Genomic DNA, 15618 nt, shown 5'->3' on the forward strand with positions numbered 1-15618 from the left:
AAATTTGAGACTGGGTGATAGTTGGCCATAGTGGCCAGGTCCAAAGATGGTTTTTTAAAAAACAGTTTGATAAGCGGGTCTGGGAAGACTCCCTTACAGACGGAAGCATTCACCACCCCACAGAGCCCATCACCCAGCCTTGCCCAGCTCACTTTTATGAGCCAGGATGGGCAAGGATCAAGGAGACAGGTGGTTGTTTCCACTCTTCCAAGCAGCCTGTTACATCCTCAGTAGTAACAGATTGGAATTGATCCCATGCAACCTATCTAGACAGGACTTTAGCACTCTCCCACCCTGTATGGAAGCACTCTCCCACCCTGGCCCTGCTCCCACTGTGCAGTCCACCTCTTTCTGAATCTGAGCGACTATCTGCAAAAAAAATGCAAAATCATTGCAGGAGATCTTGGGGTCTTCACCAGGCCCTGATGGCAAAGGTAGTTCTGTTAGATTACAAACCACCTGAAAGAGTCTCCTGCTGCTGTTTTCTGCAGATGCAATAGAGGCGGTGAATAAAGCCCTCTCTGCTGTCACTATCACCACTTGTTAGGCTTGACGTTGAGCTCTAACCTGTGTTCAGTCCTATTCAGAATGATTTTTCTGCCAATGATACTCCAGCCATTTCAGCAATTGTTTCATCGCCCTCAGCTCTGGGGGAAATCACGGTGCCATCCGGGTTCTATGCAATCAGAGAGGGTGCTTAAGAGCCACAGTCAATAGCCCTGGTTAACGCTGCACCAGGGAATCAGCGGAAAGGCCATCAACATGGAATAAAACATCCCCTACCACTCTCTGGAAACCATTTGGATCCATTAAGTGTTGGGGATGGAACATCAGAATCAGTCCCACCTACATGCAGAGGGGAAGGGTCATGGAGAAGTCCAGTTACACTAGAAAGTGATCCGACTATGGCACTTATTTTGTTTCATTTTTACTGTGTGTGTGTGTGTGTGTGTGTGTGTGTGTTGGTTGAGAGCTCTTTGCTGCATAGTGTATTCAATAAACTTGTACATAGAAGTTTCTGATGAGACTATCACAAGCATCCCAATGGAAAGTGTTCTTATACTGGAGGAAGTCAGATATGCAGTGAAAACTATAGCATCTCCAGTCTCTTGGGGTATTCTCAGCAGAGTTTAATTTCTGCCAGTGGTCACCAGGCTTCAGCCCTGGCATATTTTCAATGTTTGGGCTCAGTCTTGAAACATAGTAAGTAGAAACAAAATTAAATGCTCCTAAGCAGAAAAGATATTAGCAGAAGGTGAGAGGGGAGCCTGGTCACCTGACCTCCAGTTCCTGAGTCACGGCTGCATACTGTGACAGGGGGGAGTCTGTGTGTTTCCAACTGCGGCCTCAACACTATCTTTCCTCTTCCTGTCCCAAGATGCAGCAGCAATGCAGGTGACCAAAGGTGGAGAGTATATTTTCTATCCACTCCTGAGGTACAGATAATATTTTCTTCACCACTGGGGCAGAGAGTCCCCATAGATCAAGTCTGAAGAGCCTTTCTATATTATATAGAAAGTTATTTCTGCTACGCCTCTGCAAGGAACAAGGACATCATTATTACAATGATGTGCTCTATGTGAAGATACCCTTGAAGATGACTCGGAAACTCCAACAGGTCAGATTACTGGCTGGGGTTATCTTTAGAACTTATATAACCCAAAACACCTGCATTGTTTGCCAGTTCAGTTCCAGGTCCAATTCAAGGTGCTCATGCTAGTGTTTATTTAAAGCCCTAAATGATTTAGACTCCAAATAATCTGAGAGCTCAGCCTCCTTCCCTACAGACCCTATTGGGTGTTAAGATCAGCAGGGGTTAAGCTCAGCCTCTTGATAGTTCCACCACTCTCAGAGGTTTGGTGGAAAATGCATTATCTACAGCAGCCCCTGAGCTGTGAAATTCCCTCCCCACAGAGGAACACACGACAACTTAACTGTAGAGTTTTCAGTGAATGCTGAAGATGTACTTTTTTACCCTGGCCTTTGATACCTGAGATATGTGTTTTCAGGACCCACCCTATTCATGTGACTGTAATTAGCTGTAACTGTTTTTAATAATGAATTTAAAATGGTTGTAACCCACCCTGGGACCTGCTGCCGAAGGGCAGGTAATTTAATACCCCATTCTATTACAACAACTGAGGAGATCTGTTTGCTCACAATGTAGAAAACTGCATGACACCCCACTGCATATGCATAATGATGGAATTCTATGTGGATTGGCATAGGAGTTGGCAGAAACAGGTTTAAATGTGAAAACAGTTTCCTAAAGTACATCTACGCATCTTAATGAAGGGGCAAATGTGTGTCTATATGAACATAATGTGCATGGTACCAGTGGCACACAGCGTTGGCATACTTGTACATATAACATGCAGAAAGCTCAAAGTCCAATGAATCTGCTGTGCTTCAGATCTCATATTCCTTCCAGCATATTTTAATTTAAAAATGTTGTAAATAACTGCAAAACACATTTACCAATGAAATTATCTAATTTGTTAATTAATGATTAAGGCCAGACTCTGCTTATTTCATGAAATAATTATAGATATTTCCAAACAAATTATGGATTGTTTCAAGCAAAAAAGTATGATGGCCTCCCAAACTGACATGAAGTTGCAAATTAATGCCTAAAACAAATAATGGCAGATGAAGCATTTTGCAAGGATTAATTAGGCTATAATTATATGCTGAAAATGGAGATACACTCAGCCAAAAAATGCATCAGCAGCCCCTATTCTCCTTACCTGAGGTATTAACAACTTTGTCTTTTAAATACTTCATTGCTATTAAGGCATCTTCATCGTCAGAAATAGCAAAAAGGTTGGAAGGCACGACTCCTGTATATCTTTGCCTATAGTTTGTTGAGACCTCCCTGTTGGTGAACAATTTTTTGATATCTGCACCAGTAGGACATGGGGCCTGTATTAACAGATGAATAAAAATTGCAGTATTATTGTTTGATTACATCAGTTTCCTCATGGATTTATTTTAAAAATTGTAGTGTACTTTTCTATCACAATACATTAGCTAGGAAAAAGTAATGACTCCAGCACACAACAAAGTCACCAAAAATGTGGGGAAGCTACTTGTATTTCTAATTTGCTCTGAAACATTGAAAATACGGTCTGGATGCCACCACTGTGGGAGTAAGGGCCTCCATCTTCAGATATGTGCAGTACCACAAGGAAGCAGGTAGTCCTTAAGACATTCCGTTTCCAGGTAAATTAGGGCTTTAACAGTCAAAAACAACACTTCAAAATGTGTGGGAAAATAAAGAACTGCAATGGCTACCACTTTAAGATATGGTAAGATAAAGCAAAATTTATGGGAACCAGACAGTAATCTAGCAGCAGCTGTATTCTGCACTAACTGTGGAATGCCCTCCCATCAGATATCAAAGAAATAAACAACTATCTGACTTTTAGAACACATCTGAAGGCAGCCCTGCTTAGGGAGGTTTTTAATGTTTAATATTTTATCATGGTTTTAATATTCTGTTGGGAGCCGCCCAGAGTAGCTGGGGAAACCCAGCCAGATGGGCAGGGTATAAATAATAAATTATTATAATAATAACTGAAGTTCCCAAACAGCTTTCATGGACACCCCATATACTGAATTGCAGTAATATAACCTGGACAAATAGAGGTCAGTCAAGATCAGGTTTATTTTGGAAAAACTGCAGTTAGAGAGCCAGCTGAAGTTTAGTAAAAGGCACATTGAACCATTTGGACCACTTGGACACTCACCTGTAGAAGTTTACTAACAGAGGGATCTAGGAGGAATCTATCTCCCCTGCACCAAACCTGGTCTTTCAGAGGATGTACAACTTCACTACATCCAAATCTCCATCTTGTCTGGATTAAGCCCTCAGTTTATTAGTCCCATCTTTAGCAATTGTATAGCACAAGTGCTACTCTGTGTGTGGACAAGCTCCCATAATTGGAGATCTATCACCGTGACAACAAACCACTTTGAGTTTTTTTTTTGTTAACAATTAAATGGTGTGTGTGTGTATTTGTTGTTGTTGTTTAGTCGTTTAGTCGTGTCCAACTCTTCGTGACCCCATGGACCAGAGCACGCCAGGCACTCCTTTTTTTTAAAAAAATAATATTTATTACTTTTAAACCTTACAAAAAGGAGGGGGGAAAAAGAGAAAAGAAAAAAGAAGAAAAAACAAAAGAAAAAACAATACAGTACAATGTATAAACAATACACAACACAACATTAACACATTAAACAAAACGAAAGCAAAAACAGTTCAAAAAAACACACATCATACCATCTCAATATCCTCTCTTTCATTCCCTTGTTTCATCGACCTCCTCTCACCTCCCTTTTTGTATTCCATTTCTATTAATTATTTCAGCAAATCCTTTCCATCTTTCTCTATTTTCTGTCATATAATTATCTTAACATATTTTAACCTTATTTTCCATTAATACTATAATACTTATTTATGCTTAAATCCTTAAAACATTTCTACTAAAGCCTTATTATTTCCTTCCAACATTCTTCTAACACTCATTAATTTTATATTATTTCCATATATAGATTTTAAACTTTTTCCAATATTCTTCTACTGTCTCTTCTCCCTGGTCTCGGATTCTGCCAGTCATTTCTGTCAATTCCATATAGTCCATCAACCTGGTGATCTTCTGTCCGAGGCTCTTAACTCTTTTCCAAGTCCCTTCTGCAGATCTTCTTCATATTTATACATGCACTTTACTTTGTCTTCTCCTGATCTTGTTCTTATTTTCTTTCCTTTGATGCTGAAAAGTAGATCTTGGGGAAATTCCCACCTAGCAATGTTTTTATTCCTTCTCGACAAATCAACCAAATCTCCATAGTTAAAACTAAAATTCAAAAGATATTTCCAGTCGTATTTCAAAGTTCCTCCAAGTCTGGCGGTCCCCACCACTCCAGTCTCCTCCTGACCCAAGTCCAGGTCCCAAAGGTCAATAAATCCCTGCATGAAGGGATCTATCCAACTTTCCTTCTCCCGTCCAAGCAGGGCTCCAATCCTCAAAGTCTGACTTTCTCTAAATTCAGTCATAAAAGGCATCAACTTATAGTCATCAAATTGCATCTGTAAGGCTGGGGCTCTCTCCCTCTCCACTTGTACTACTTTAGATTCCACAACAACAACTTTCTCCCCCGCCTTCTCTTCAATTTGCCATGTCAAAGTAGGTCCCTGTATCGATTCCTGAGTAGTTGCTGTATTAATATTCACTTTTTGTCCCAAGTTAGTCACTTTTTGTTCAAAGTTATCAATTTTTATAATCATCACATCCGTCTTCCTATGGAGCTGTTCCAGTGAGTCATTAATCTTACATAGCGCAACCACTAAGGCTTCTTCTGTCAACATTCTTAACGGTCCAAGGTCAATCCCAAATTCTCACAGTCTTATCTTGCAGCTGGAAATTCCCCCAGCTCAGCTCATGTAACAATTTCAAAGGCTTCCTCTAGGGGGAAACAATTTCTATTTGTATCAATCCTTTTAAGCACAGTTCAAACAATAAGGTTAGTTTCAGTTTTCAATTACTTTCACTCCTTTTTAAACGCAGAAGGAGACGATGGAAACAATGTATTTCTCTTCTTTAACTTACTGTCAACAAACGATCTATTCACAGTCAATGAGCATATCCAAAACTTCAGTCTTACTAGCAGCCTGTTTCCAGGTTCAGAGCGGTGGTAGTTTGACTTTTTTCACTCTCTCCTGCAGGCTTACACGGTCTAAAAATTCCCCCCTCTCCTCCTGCTTCCAAGGGGGTTTTGATGATTTTAGCCGATGGAAGTTTAATCCTTTATAAAAAGCTTTCCAAGACTTTAGCTTGCAGCCTTTTTGCTTCAGTCTATTTACAAAAGGGGAAGGTAGACTTCCTGTTTTGAAGCCTCCCCGTTTCGATGCCAAATTAAGACGTTTGAAAATCCAATTTTCCGTTCTACTCACGGGTAGTTGTTTAAAGTCCAATTGTCCACAGGTAAAAGTTAGCGCTCTCCGGCAACAGCAATGCGGCTTCACTCCGCCAGGCACTCTTGTCTTCCACTGCCTCCCGCAGTTTGGTCAGACTCATGTTTGTAGCTTTGAAGACACTGTCCAACCATCTCGTCCTCTGTTGTCCCCTTCTCCTTGTGCCCTCCATCTTTCCCAACATCAGGGTCTTTTCCAGGGAGTCTTCTCTTCTCATGAGGTGGCCAAAGTATTGGAGCCTCAGCTTCACGATCTGTCCTTCCAGTGAGCACTCAGGGCTGATTTCCTTCAGAATGGATTTGATCTATTTGATCTTCTTGCAGTCCATGGGACTCTCAAGAGTCTCCTCCAGCACCATAATTCAAAAGCATCAATTCTTTGGCAATCAGCCTTCTTTATGGTCCAGCTCTCACTTCCATACATCACTACTGGGAAAACCATAGCTTTAATTATACGGACCTTTGTTGGCAAGGTGATGTCTCTGCATTTTAGGGTGCTGTCTAGGTTTGTCATTGCTTTTCTCCCAAGAAGCAGGTATCTTTTAATTTCGTGACTGCTGTCACCATCTGCAGTGATCATGGAGCCCAAGAAAGTAAAATCTCTCACTGCCTCCATTTCTTCCCCTTCTATCAGCCAGGAGGTGATGGGCCCAGTGGCCATGATCTTCGTTTTTTTGATGTTGAGCTTCAGACCATATTTTGCACTCTCCTCTTTCACCCTCATTAAAAGGTTCTTTAATTCCTCCTCATTTTCTGCCATCAAGGTTGTGTCATCTGCATATCTGAGGTGGTTGATATTTCTTCCGGCAATCTTAATTCTGGCTTGGGATTCATCTAGTCCAGCCTTTCGCATGATGAATTCTGCATATAAGTTAAATAACCAGGGAGATAATATACAGCCTTGCTGTACTCCTTTCCCAATTTTGAACCAATCAGTTGTTCCATATCCAGTTCTAACTGTAGCTTCTTGTCCCACATAGAGATTTCTCAGGAGACAGATGAGGTGATCAGGCACTCCCATTTCTTTAAGAACTTGCCATAGTTTGCTGTTGTTGACACAGTCAAAGGCTTTTGCATAGTCAATGAAGCAGAAGTAGATGTCTTTCTGGAACTCTCTAGCTTTCTCCCTAATCCATGTTTGCAATTTGGTCTCTGGTTCCTCTGCCCCTTCAAAATCCAGCTTGCACTACTGGGAGTTCTCGGTCCACATACTGCTTAAGCCTGCCTTGTAGAATTTTAAGCATAACCTTGCTAGTGTGTGAAATGAGTGCAATTGTGCGGTAGTTGGAACATTCATTGGCACTGCCCTTCTTTGGAATTGGGATGTAGACTGATCTTCTCCAATCCTCTGGCCACTGCTGAATTTACCAAACTTGCTGGCATATTGAGTATAGCACCTTAACAGCATCATCGTTTAAAATTTTAAATAGTTCAGCTGGAATACCATCACTTCCACTGGCCTTGTTATTAGCAGTGCTTTCTAAGGTCCATTTGACTTCACTCTCCAGGATGTCTAGCTCAAGGTCAGCAACCGCACTACCTGGGGTGTACAAGACATCCTTGGGTGTACGAGACATCCATATCTTTCTGGTATAATTCCTCTGTGTATTCTTGCCACCTCTTCTTGATGTCTTCTGCTTCTGTTAGGTCCTTACCACTTTTGTCCTTTATTATGGTAATCTTTGTATGAAATGTTCCTTTCATATCTCCAATTTTCTTGAACAGATCTCTGGTTTTCCCCATTCTATTGTTTTTCTCTATTTCTTTGCATTGCTCGTTTAAGAAGACCTTCTTGTCTCTCCTTACTATTTTCTGGAAATCTGCATTCAATTTCCTGTATCTTTCACTATCTCCCTCACATTTTGCTTGCCTTCTCCCCCCCCCCCCCCGGTATTTGTAAGGCCTTGTTGGACAGCCACTTTGCTTTCTTGCATTTCCTTTTTATTGGGATGGTTTTCGTCGCTGCCTCCTGTATAATGTTACGAGCCTCCATCCATAGTTCTTCAGGCACTCTGTCCAACCAAATCTAAATCCTTAATTCTGTTCCTCACTTCCACTGTGTATTCATAAGGGATTTGATTTAGATTGTATCTTAATGGCCCAGTGGTTTTTCCTACTTTCTTCAGTTTAAGCTTGAATTTACTATAAGAAGCTGATGATCTGAGCCACAATCAGCTCCAGGTCTTGTTTTTGCTGATTGTATAGAGCATCTCCATCTTTGGCTGCAGAGAATATAATCAATCTGATTTCGATGCTGCCCATCTGGTGATGTCCATGTGTAGAGTCATCTCTTGTGTTGCTGGAAAAGAGTGTTTGTGATGACCAGCTTATTCTCTTGGCAGAACTCTATTAGCCTTTGCCCTGCTTCGTTTTGAACTCTAAGGCCAAACTTGCCAGCTGTTCCTTTTATCTCTTGATTCCCTACTTTAGCATTCCAATCCCCTATAATGAGAAGAACATCCTTCTTTGGCGTCATTTGTAAGTCTTCATAGAATTGGTCAATTTCTGTTTCTTCAGCACCAGTAGTTGGTGCATAAACATGGATTACTGTGATGTTAAAAGGTCTGCCTTGGATTTGTATCGAGATCATTCTATCATTTTTGAGATTGCATCCCAGTACAGCTTTCGCCACTCTTTTGTTGACATTCCTTTTACGGGATTCTTGCCCACAGTAGTAGATATGATGGTCATCCGGACTGAATTCGCCCATTCCCGTCCATTTTAGTTCACTGATGCCCAGGATGTCAATATTTATTCTTGCCATCTCATTTTTGACCACATCCAACTTACCAACATTAATGGTTCTTACATTCCAGGTTCCTGTGCAATATTTTTCTTTACAGCTTTGGACTTTCCTTTCGTTTCCAGGCATATCTGCAACTGAGCAACCTTTCGGCATCAGCTCTGAATCTACTTGTGCTTGTCCTCTGCTCTTCCTCAGTAGCATGTTGGACACCTTCCGACCTGAGGGGCTCATCTTCCAGTGTCATAACTTTTATATGCCTGTTGTCTTTGTCCATGGAGTTTTCTTGGCAGGGATACTGGAGTGGCTTGCTGGTTCCTGCTCCAGGTGGATCACGTTTGGTCAAAACTCTCCACTATGACCTGTCCATCTTCGGTGGCCCTGCACGGCATAGCTCATAGCATCTCTGAGTTATTCAAGCCCCTTCGCCACAGCAAGGCAGTGATCCATGAAGGGTGTGTACACACACACACACACACACACACACACACAATTTGTTTAATCATGTTATGTTGATCTTTGATTTGTATGACTACTGAAAGAAACTTTGCCATGGCCACTGTGATATCATTGGACTTGTCGTCCAGAAGATATTTGATATAGTAGGCTTCAGACTGACCCAGCCAATAGTGGTTTAATCAATAGTTCCCAAGCTTGATCATACTGTCCGCAATGCAATAAAATATGCCTCATGCAGTCAATGTCCTGAGAGCATACATAGATCCTATTTTGATAAGGGATACTTCTCAGTTTGCCGTTTAACACTTCTGATGGGAATATATTTAATCTGGCTTTGGTGAAAAGAGACTGATATGTCGGTACAGACAAATTTCTAAGATATGCAGGTATCTGAAAGTTGAACCTATAGTGAATTCCTACTGCTAATGGGCCACAGTTAACATGAGATTGAGATCGGAGATCACTATGTGATATGTCCCAGAGCCTTTGCCTCAGAGATTCAAGGGCAGTATCATTGCCCAGGTGGTACAGGAGAGAAGGTGGCATACCAATCGAAGTGGCTTTTCTAACCATAATTTTCATCCATAAAGCTGGTAAACTCCTTGTTGTTTAGGTATGGAAGTTATCCCTTCCCTAGGCCAAAGACTGAGATCTTGAGCCAGTATCTCAGGGCAGCCCACCATGCTTTACTTGATAGAGGACATTCACCTGTTTTTAAAAATAGTATTGCATTTGGAACACAATTTGGAACTTGTAGGAGGGACCAGAAAAACTTTGCCTGGAAGCCATCAAACCTGGAGAATGAGCCATTGAACCAGATGTTTGAGGCGTAGAGGAGTTGAGAGACAGATTTTGCATTAAATACCTTAATGGCTGATGAAACATAATGGCCTCCCCTTGTATAAAAGAATCATAGAATCATAGAATCATAGAGTTGGAAGAGACCACAAGGGCCATCGAGTCCAACCCTCTGCCAAGCAGGAAACACCATCAGAGCACTCCTGACATATGGTTGTCAAGCCTCTGCTTAAAGACCTCCAAAAAAGGAGACTCCACCACACTCCTTGGCAGCAAATTACACTGTCAAACAGCTCTTACTGTCAGGAAGTTCTTCCTAATGTTTAGGTGGAATCTTCTTTCTTGTAGTTTGGATCCATTGCTCCGTGTCCGCTTCTCTGGAGCAGCAGAAAACAACCTTTCTCCCTCCTCTATGTGACATCCTTTTATATATTTGAACATGGCTATCATATCACCCCTTAACCTCCTCTTCTCCAGGCTAAACATGCCCAGCTCCCTTAGCCGTTCCTCATAAGGCATCGTTTCCAGGCCTTTGACCATTTTGGTTGCCCTCCTCTGGACACGTTCCAGTTTGTCAGTGTCCTTCTTGAATTGTGGTGCCCAGAACTGGACACAGTACTCTAGGTGAGGTCTGACCAGAGCAGAATACAGTGGCACTATTACCTCCCTTGATCTAGATGCTATACTCCTATTGATGCAGCCCAGAATTGCATTGGCTTTTTTAGCTGCCGCGTCACACTGTTGGCTCATGTCAAGTTTATGGTCAACCAAGACTCCTAGATCCTTTTCACATGTACTGCTCTCAAGCCAGGTGTCACCCATCTTGTATTTGTGCCTCTCATTTTTTTTGCCCAAGTGCAATACTTTACATTTCTCCCTGTTAAAATTCATCTTGTTTGTTTTTGCCCAGTTCTCTAATCTGTCAAGGTCGTTTTGAAGTGTGATCCTGTCCTCTGGGGTGTTAGCCACCCCTCCCAGTTTGGTGTCATCTGCAAATTTGATCAGGATGCCCTTGAGTCCATCATCCAAGTCGTTGATAAAGATGTTGAATAAGACCGGGCCCAAGACAGAACCCTGTGGCACCCCACTAGTCACTCTTCTCCAGGATGAAGAGGAACCATTGATGAGAACCCTTTGGGTTCGGTCAGTCAGCCAGTTACAAATCCACTGAGTGGTAGCATAGTCAAGACCGCATTTTACCAGCTTCTTTACAAGAATATCATGGGGCACCTTGTCAAATGCCTTGCTGAAATCAAGGTAGGCTACATCCACTGCGTTCCCTTCATCTACCAGGCTTGTAATTCTGTCAAAAAATGAGATCAGGTTAGTCTGACATGACTTATTTTTCAGAAATCCATGCTATTGGTGATCACAGCATTCCTTTCTAGGTGCTCACAGACTGTTTGCTTAATGATCTGCTCCAGAATCTTCCCTGGTATTGATGTCAGACTGACTGGGCGATAATTATTTGGGTCCTCTCTTTTCCCCTTTTTGAAAATAGGGACAACATTTGCCCTCCTCCAGTCTGCCGGGACTTCGCCTGTTCTCCAGGAATTCTCAAAGATGACTGCCAGTGGTTCTGAGATCACATCTGCCAGTTCTTTTAATACTCTTGGATGCAGTTCATCTGGCCCTGGAGACTTGAATACATCTAAACTAGCCAAGTATTCTTGTACTATCTCCTTAGTTATTCTGGGCTGTGTTTCCTTTGCTGAATCATTTGCTCCAAATTCTTCAGGTTGGGCATTGTTTTCTTTATCGGAGAAGACTGAGGCAAAGAAGGCATTGAGGAGTTCAGCCCTTTCTGTGTCCCCTGTTTGCATTTCACCATCTTCTCCTCTGAGTGACCCCACTGTTTCTTTGTTCTTCCTTTTGCTACGGACATACCCATAAAAGCCTTTTTTGTTGCTTTTAACCTCTCTAGCAAGCCTGAGTTCATTCTGTGCTTTAGCTTTTCTGACTTTGTGTCTACACGTGCTGGCTATTTGTTTGAATTCCTCTTTGGTGGTTTCCCCCCTTTTCCATTTTTTGTACACATCCTTTTTTAATCTTAACTCAGTTAAAAGTTCTTTAGATAGCCACCCTGGCTTCTTTAGGCACCTTCCATGTTTCCGTCTCATTGGTATTGCCTGATGTTGTGCTTTTACTATCTCCCTCTTAACAAACTCCCAGCCATCATGAACTCCCTTTCCTTTTATTATTACTGTCCATGGGATCTCACCCAGCACTTCCCTAAGTTTTATGAAGTCGGCTTTCTTAAAGTCAAGAAATTGAGTCCTAGTATGCTTGGCTGCTCCTTTCCGCTGTATAGTAAACTTCAGAAGAGCATGATCACTCGCGCCTAATGATCCTTCCACTTCTACCCCACTAACCGGGTCATCAACATTGGTTAGGACCAGATCTAAAATGGCTGTTCCTCTTGTTGCTTCTCCCACTTTCTGGACAATGAAGTTGTCTGCAAGGCCAGTGAGGAATCTGTTTGACCTTATGCTCTTGGCTGAGTTTGACATCCAACAAATATCCGGGTAATTGAAGTCCCCCATTACTACTATCTCCCTTCCTTTTGCATGCTTGGTCATCTGTTCCAGGAAGGCATCATCTATGTCCTCCGTTTGGCTTGGGGATCTATAGTAAACTCCCACAATGAGATCTCTGTTATTCTTCTCTCCCTTAATTTTGACCCAAATGCTCTCACTTTGGCTTTGAGGTTCTAAATCTTGGATCTCTTCACAGGTATACACATCCCTGACATATAACGCCACTCCTCCTCCTTTCTTGTCTGGTCTGTTTCTCTGAAATAGATTGTATCCCCCCATTATTACATTCCAATCGTGGGACTTATCCCACCAGGTTTCAGTGATGCCTATTATGTCATATTTAGTTTGCTGTACCAAGAGCTCAAGCTCATCTTGTTTATTTCCCATGCTTTGCGCATTAGTGTACAGACATTGAAGTCCATTAATCATTCCCCCGTGTCGAAGAATCGAAGTATAGCCAGTTTGCTTACCTCCGCCTTTTGATAGGCGGTCTGCCAATGATGTTTCCAAGACTTGGAATGATGGGATAGAAGACCTAGGTACCGGAAGAATTTGGTCTGCTCTAGTTTGTGAACATCCAGTACTCATTTACTCGGGGAGAATCTCTTCTCCAGCAGCACTTTTGATTTTTCATAATTGATGGATAACCCATTACCAGAACAGTAGTCTGAGAATTTCCTTAGTTGGTAGTGCAGGCCAGGTCTGGTTTGGGAGAGGATGGCCGTGTCATCCGCATACAACAAGAGAGGGGTCTTTCTCGTCCCTATTTTTGGAAGATGGCCATCAGGGTCCATTAAGCTTGCCTCTAAGTCATTCAGAAACAAACTGAACAAAGTAGGGGCCAAAATGCATCCCTGTCTCACTCCCCTATCCTAAATGGTATGTAAATTTTGTTAAGTAAAATAGTTCAGATCCCTGAGCCTCAACTAACTTTCACAGGGATTCTGAGGAACTGAGGCAAATATTGATGGCAACAGATGGAAGTTCTAAGTCTTATTGACAAATTAAAAACTGGCATTGCACTGAGTCTAGATGGCATCCACTCAAGAGTTCTTAAAGAACTCAAAGATTGATAGACTTACCAAGCATACAGAAGAGCAAGTCTTGCTGAAGTAGAACCAGCATGACTTCTGCAGGGGCAGTTTTGGTTTCCCTAATATTTTTTAATTCTTTGAGAATGTTAACAAACATTATAGAGGTGATCTAGTTGACACTATGTACAGTACTTAGATTTTCAAGAAGCTTTTGACAAAGTACTACACCAAAGACTTCTGAGAAGCATAGCAGTCATTGAATAAGAGGAGAGGTCCTGCTATGGATCAGAAATTGGTTAAGGCACAGGAACCAGAGAATAGGAATAAGTGGGTAATTCTCTCCATGGAGTAATGTAGAAAGTGGAGTCTCCCACTACTTTGTAGTGAATGGAGCATGTGAGGGTAATTAAAGTCACCCATTACTCAGAGCAAATATCCTTACTGATATCAAGAAGAGCTGTTTTATAGTTCTGATTCATTTCAGCAGGGCCTGTGAAAGAGAACAGGATTGTGCCTTTCGTGATCTCCACTAGTGGACTTATGTAGTCCGATCCAATGCATATTTGTTGAGATTTAAGTCTCACTGAGTTTAGTGAGGCTTACACTTAAGTGGAAGTGCATGGGATTGCATCCCCAACTTCTGAAATTTATTTTTTACTTGTTTTTAAGCAAAATTCTGTATTAAGTTTGGTGCATTAAAGAATTGCAAATTTTCCATTGTTGCAAAGAAGTCACTTTCTCTGTGCTCTTTGATTTCTCTACATTTGTGGGTTTTCATTCATTCATTTTCCACCTTCACCTGATACTGCTGGCCAGCACAGAGAATGAGATGGTCATAAGGCACTTTTCTCCCATTGGAAACCAGTACATGTTTTGCAGCTCTGTCTATGCCAGTCATTTTTCCAACCACAACATTAATCCATGAACTAAGTGACATCAGTGCGTAGTCATTCTCATTAAAACAATGGCTGTGAAGAAAGAACATGTGATTTTTTATTAGTTGACTGCAAGCATGAATTGTATACTTGGCGAGCTGGTTAAAGTCTCAGAGTGCATCAAGTGCTCTATCTTACAGAAGTTTACTGAAGTCCACAATGAGAAATTATTCAGTATAAAGAACTTGAAACAAACAAGTAAAACAATAACCCGTTCTATTAGATCACGTTATAAAATACTGTAAATGTAACAATAGGATATTAAAATACATATGAAGTTCGAATCATACTTTGCTTCAACTATGATCAGTAGTAGGACAATTCAACAATAAAGTGTGGAGATGCTAATTTACATTGCAACTATGTTAAACTGTAAATTCCTTGAGGTAGGGACATTATGGGCTGGATTCAACTAGTCAGGCAGCGGAAACAAGTGCAATAAATTTCACTAGCACAATGGGGCTCCCTCCCCAACCCCTGTATCAGATTGGGGAGTGATAGGAGAGCCCAGGCCAATATGCAGGGGTAGGAAAGAGGAGACTGTTTGGTCTGGCAAGCAGAAATGCTCACACTGATGAAACAATGAGTTTAATGACTAGTTATTAAACTGGAGAAACAATCAGACAGTGAAAGAAGGGTAACCCCCCCCCCCACTTAGGAGGCCTATAGGAGAACCAGGAAGGGGCCGACACGGCTCAATTAATGATTGGATATTCACCCTGAATTTAATAATAATAATAATAATAATAATAATAATAATAATAATAATAATAATAATTTTTATTTATACCCTGCCCTCCCTAGCCAAGGCTGGGCTCAGAGTGGCTTACAAGCAATAATAAAAACAAGTTGAATGATTACAACTTAAAAACAAAATTAAAATACAACATTAAAATATTGAAACATTAAAATATTAAAATATTAAAATTTAAACATATCAGGGGCAAAGTGTGGGGGAGGGTGTGATGGAAAAGTCTGTTTACTGAGCATGTTGAGTCCCCGAGTGTTTCTCCCCCTGCCAGCAAAGAGTTAACTGGCCCGAGTTGCAAGGGAGGCGGAGTGGCTGTGGGCGAGATTCCTGGGTCTGTGAGGGGGATTCTGTCAGGAGGTGAGGAGAGCGAGAACTCCCAGGAGATGCT

At 41.5% G+C, this 15618-nt stretch overlaps 1 protein-coding gene and 1 long non-coding RNA gene across 6 annotated transcripts in view; both read right to left on the bottom strand.

Moving 5' to 3' along the window:
* CFAP61 (cilia and flagella associated protein 61) overlaps positions 1 to 15618 on the bottom strand; it is a 130674-nt gene that overhangs the window by 31334 nt on the left and 83722 nt on the right. For all 5 annotated transcript variants that reach the window (XM_081205956.1, XM_081205957.1, XM_081205954.1 and 2 more), the window contains 2 exons: positions 14344 to 14512; positions 2748 to 2922 (listed from right to left, as the gene is read on the bottom strand). In XM_081205956.1, coding sequence (XP_081062082.1) covers positions 2748 to 2922; positions 14344 to 14512 — 344 coding nt within the window. The remainder of the gene's footprint in view (positions 1 to 2747; positions 2923 to 14343; positions 14513 to 15618) is intronic.
* Positions 14516 to 15207, bottom strand: LOC308593563. The gene is made up of 2 exons (XR_014011008.1): positions 15097 to 15207; positions 14516 to 15019 (listed from the first exon to the last, which is right to left on the bottom strand). It is a non-coding gene; the product is annotated as an uncharacterized lncRNA (long non-coding RNA).

Source organism: Podarcis bocagei (genome assembly GCF_964188305.1).
Source record: "Podarcis bocagei genome assembly, chromosome: 8".
Lineage (NCBI taxonomy): Eukaryota > Metazoa > Chordata > Lepidosauria > Squamata > Lacertidae > Podarcis > Podarcis bocagei.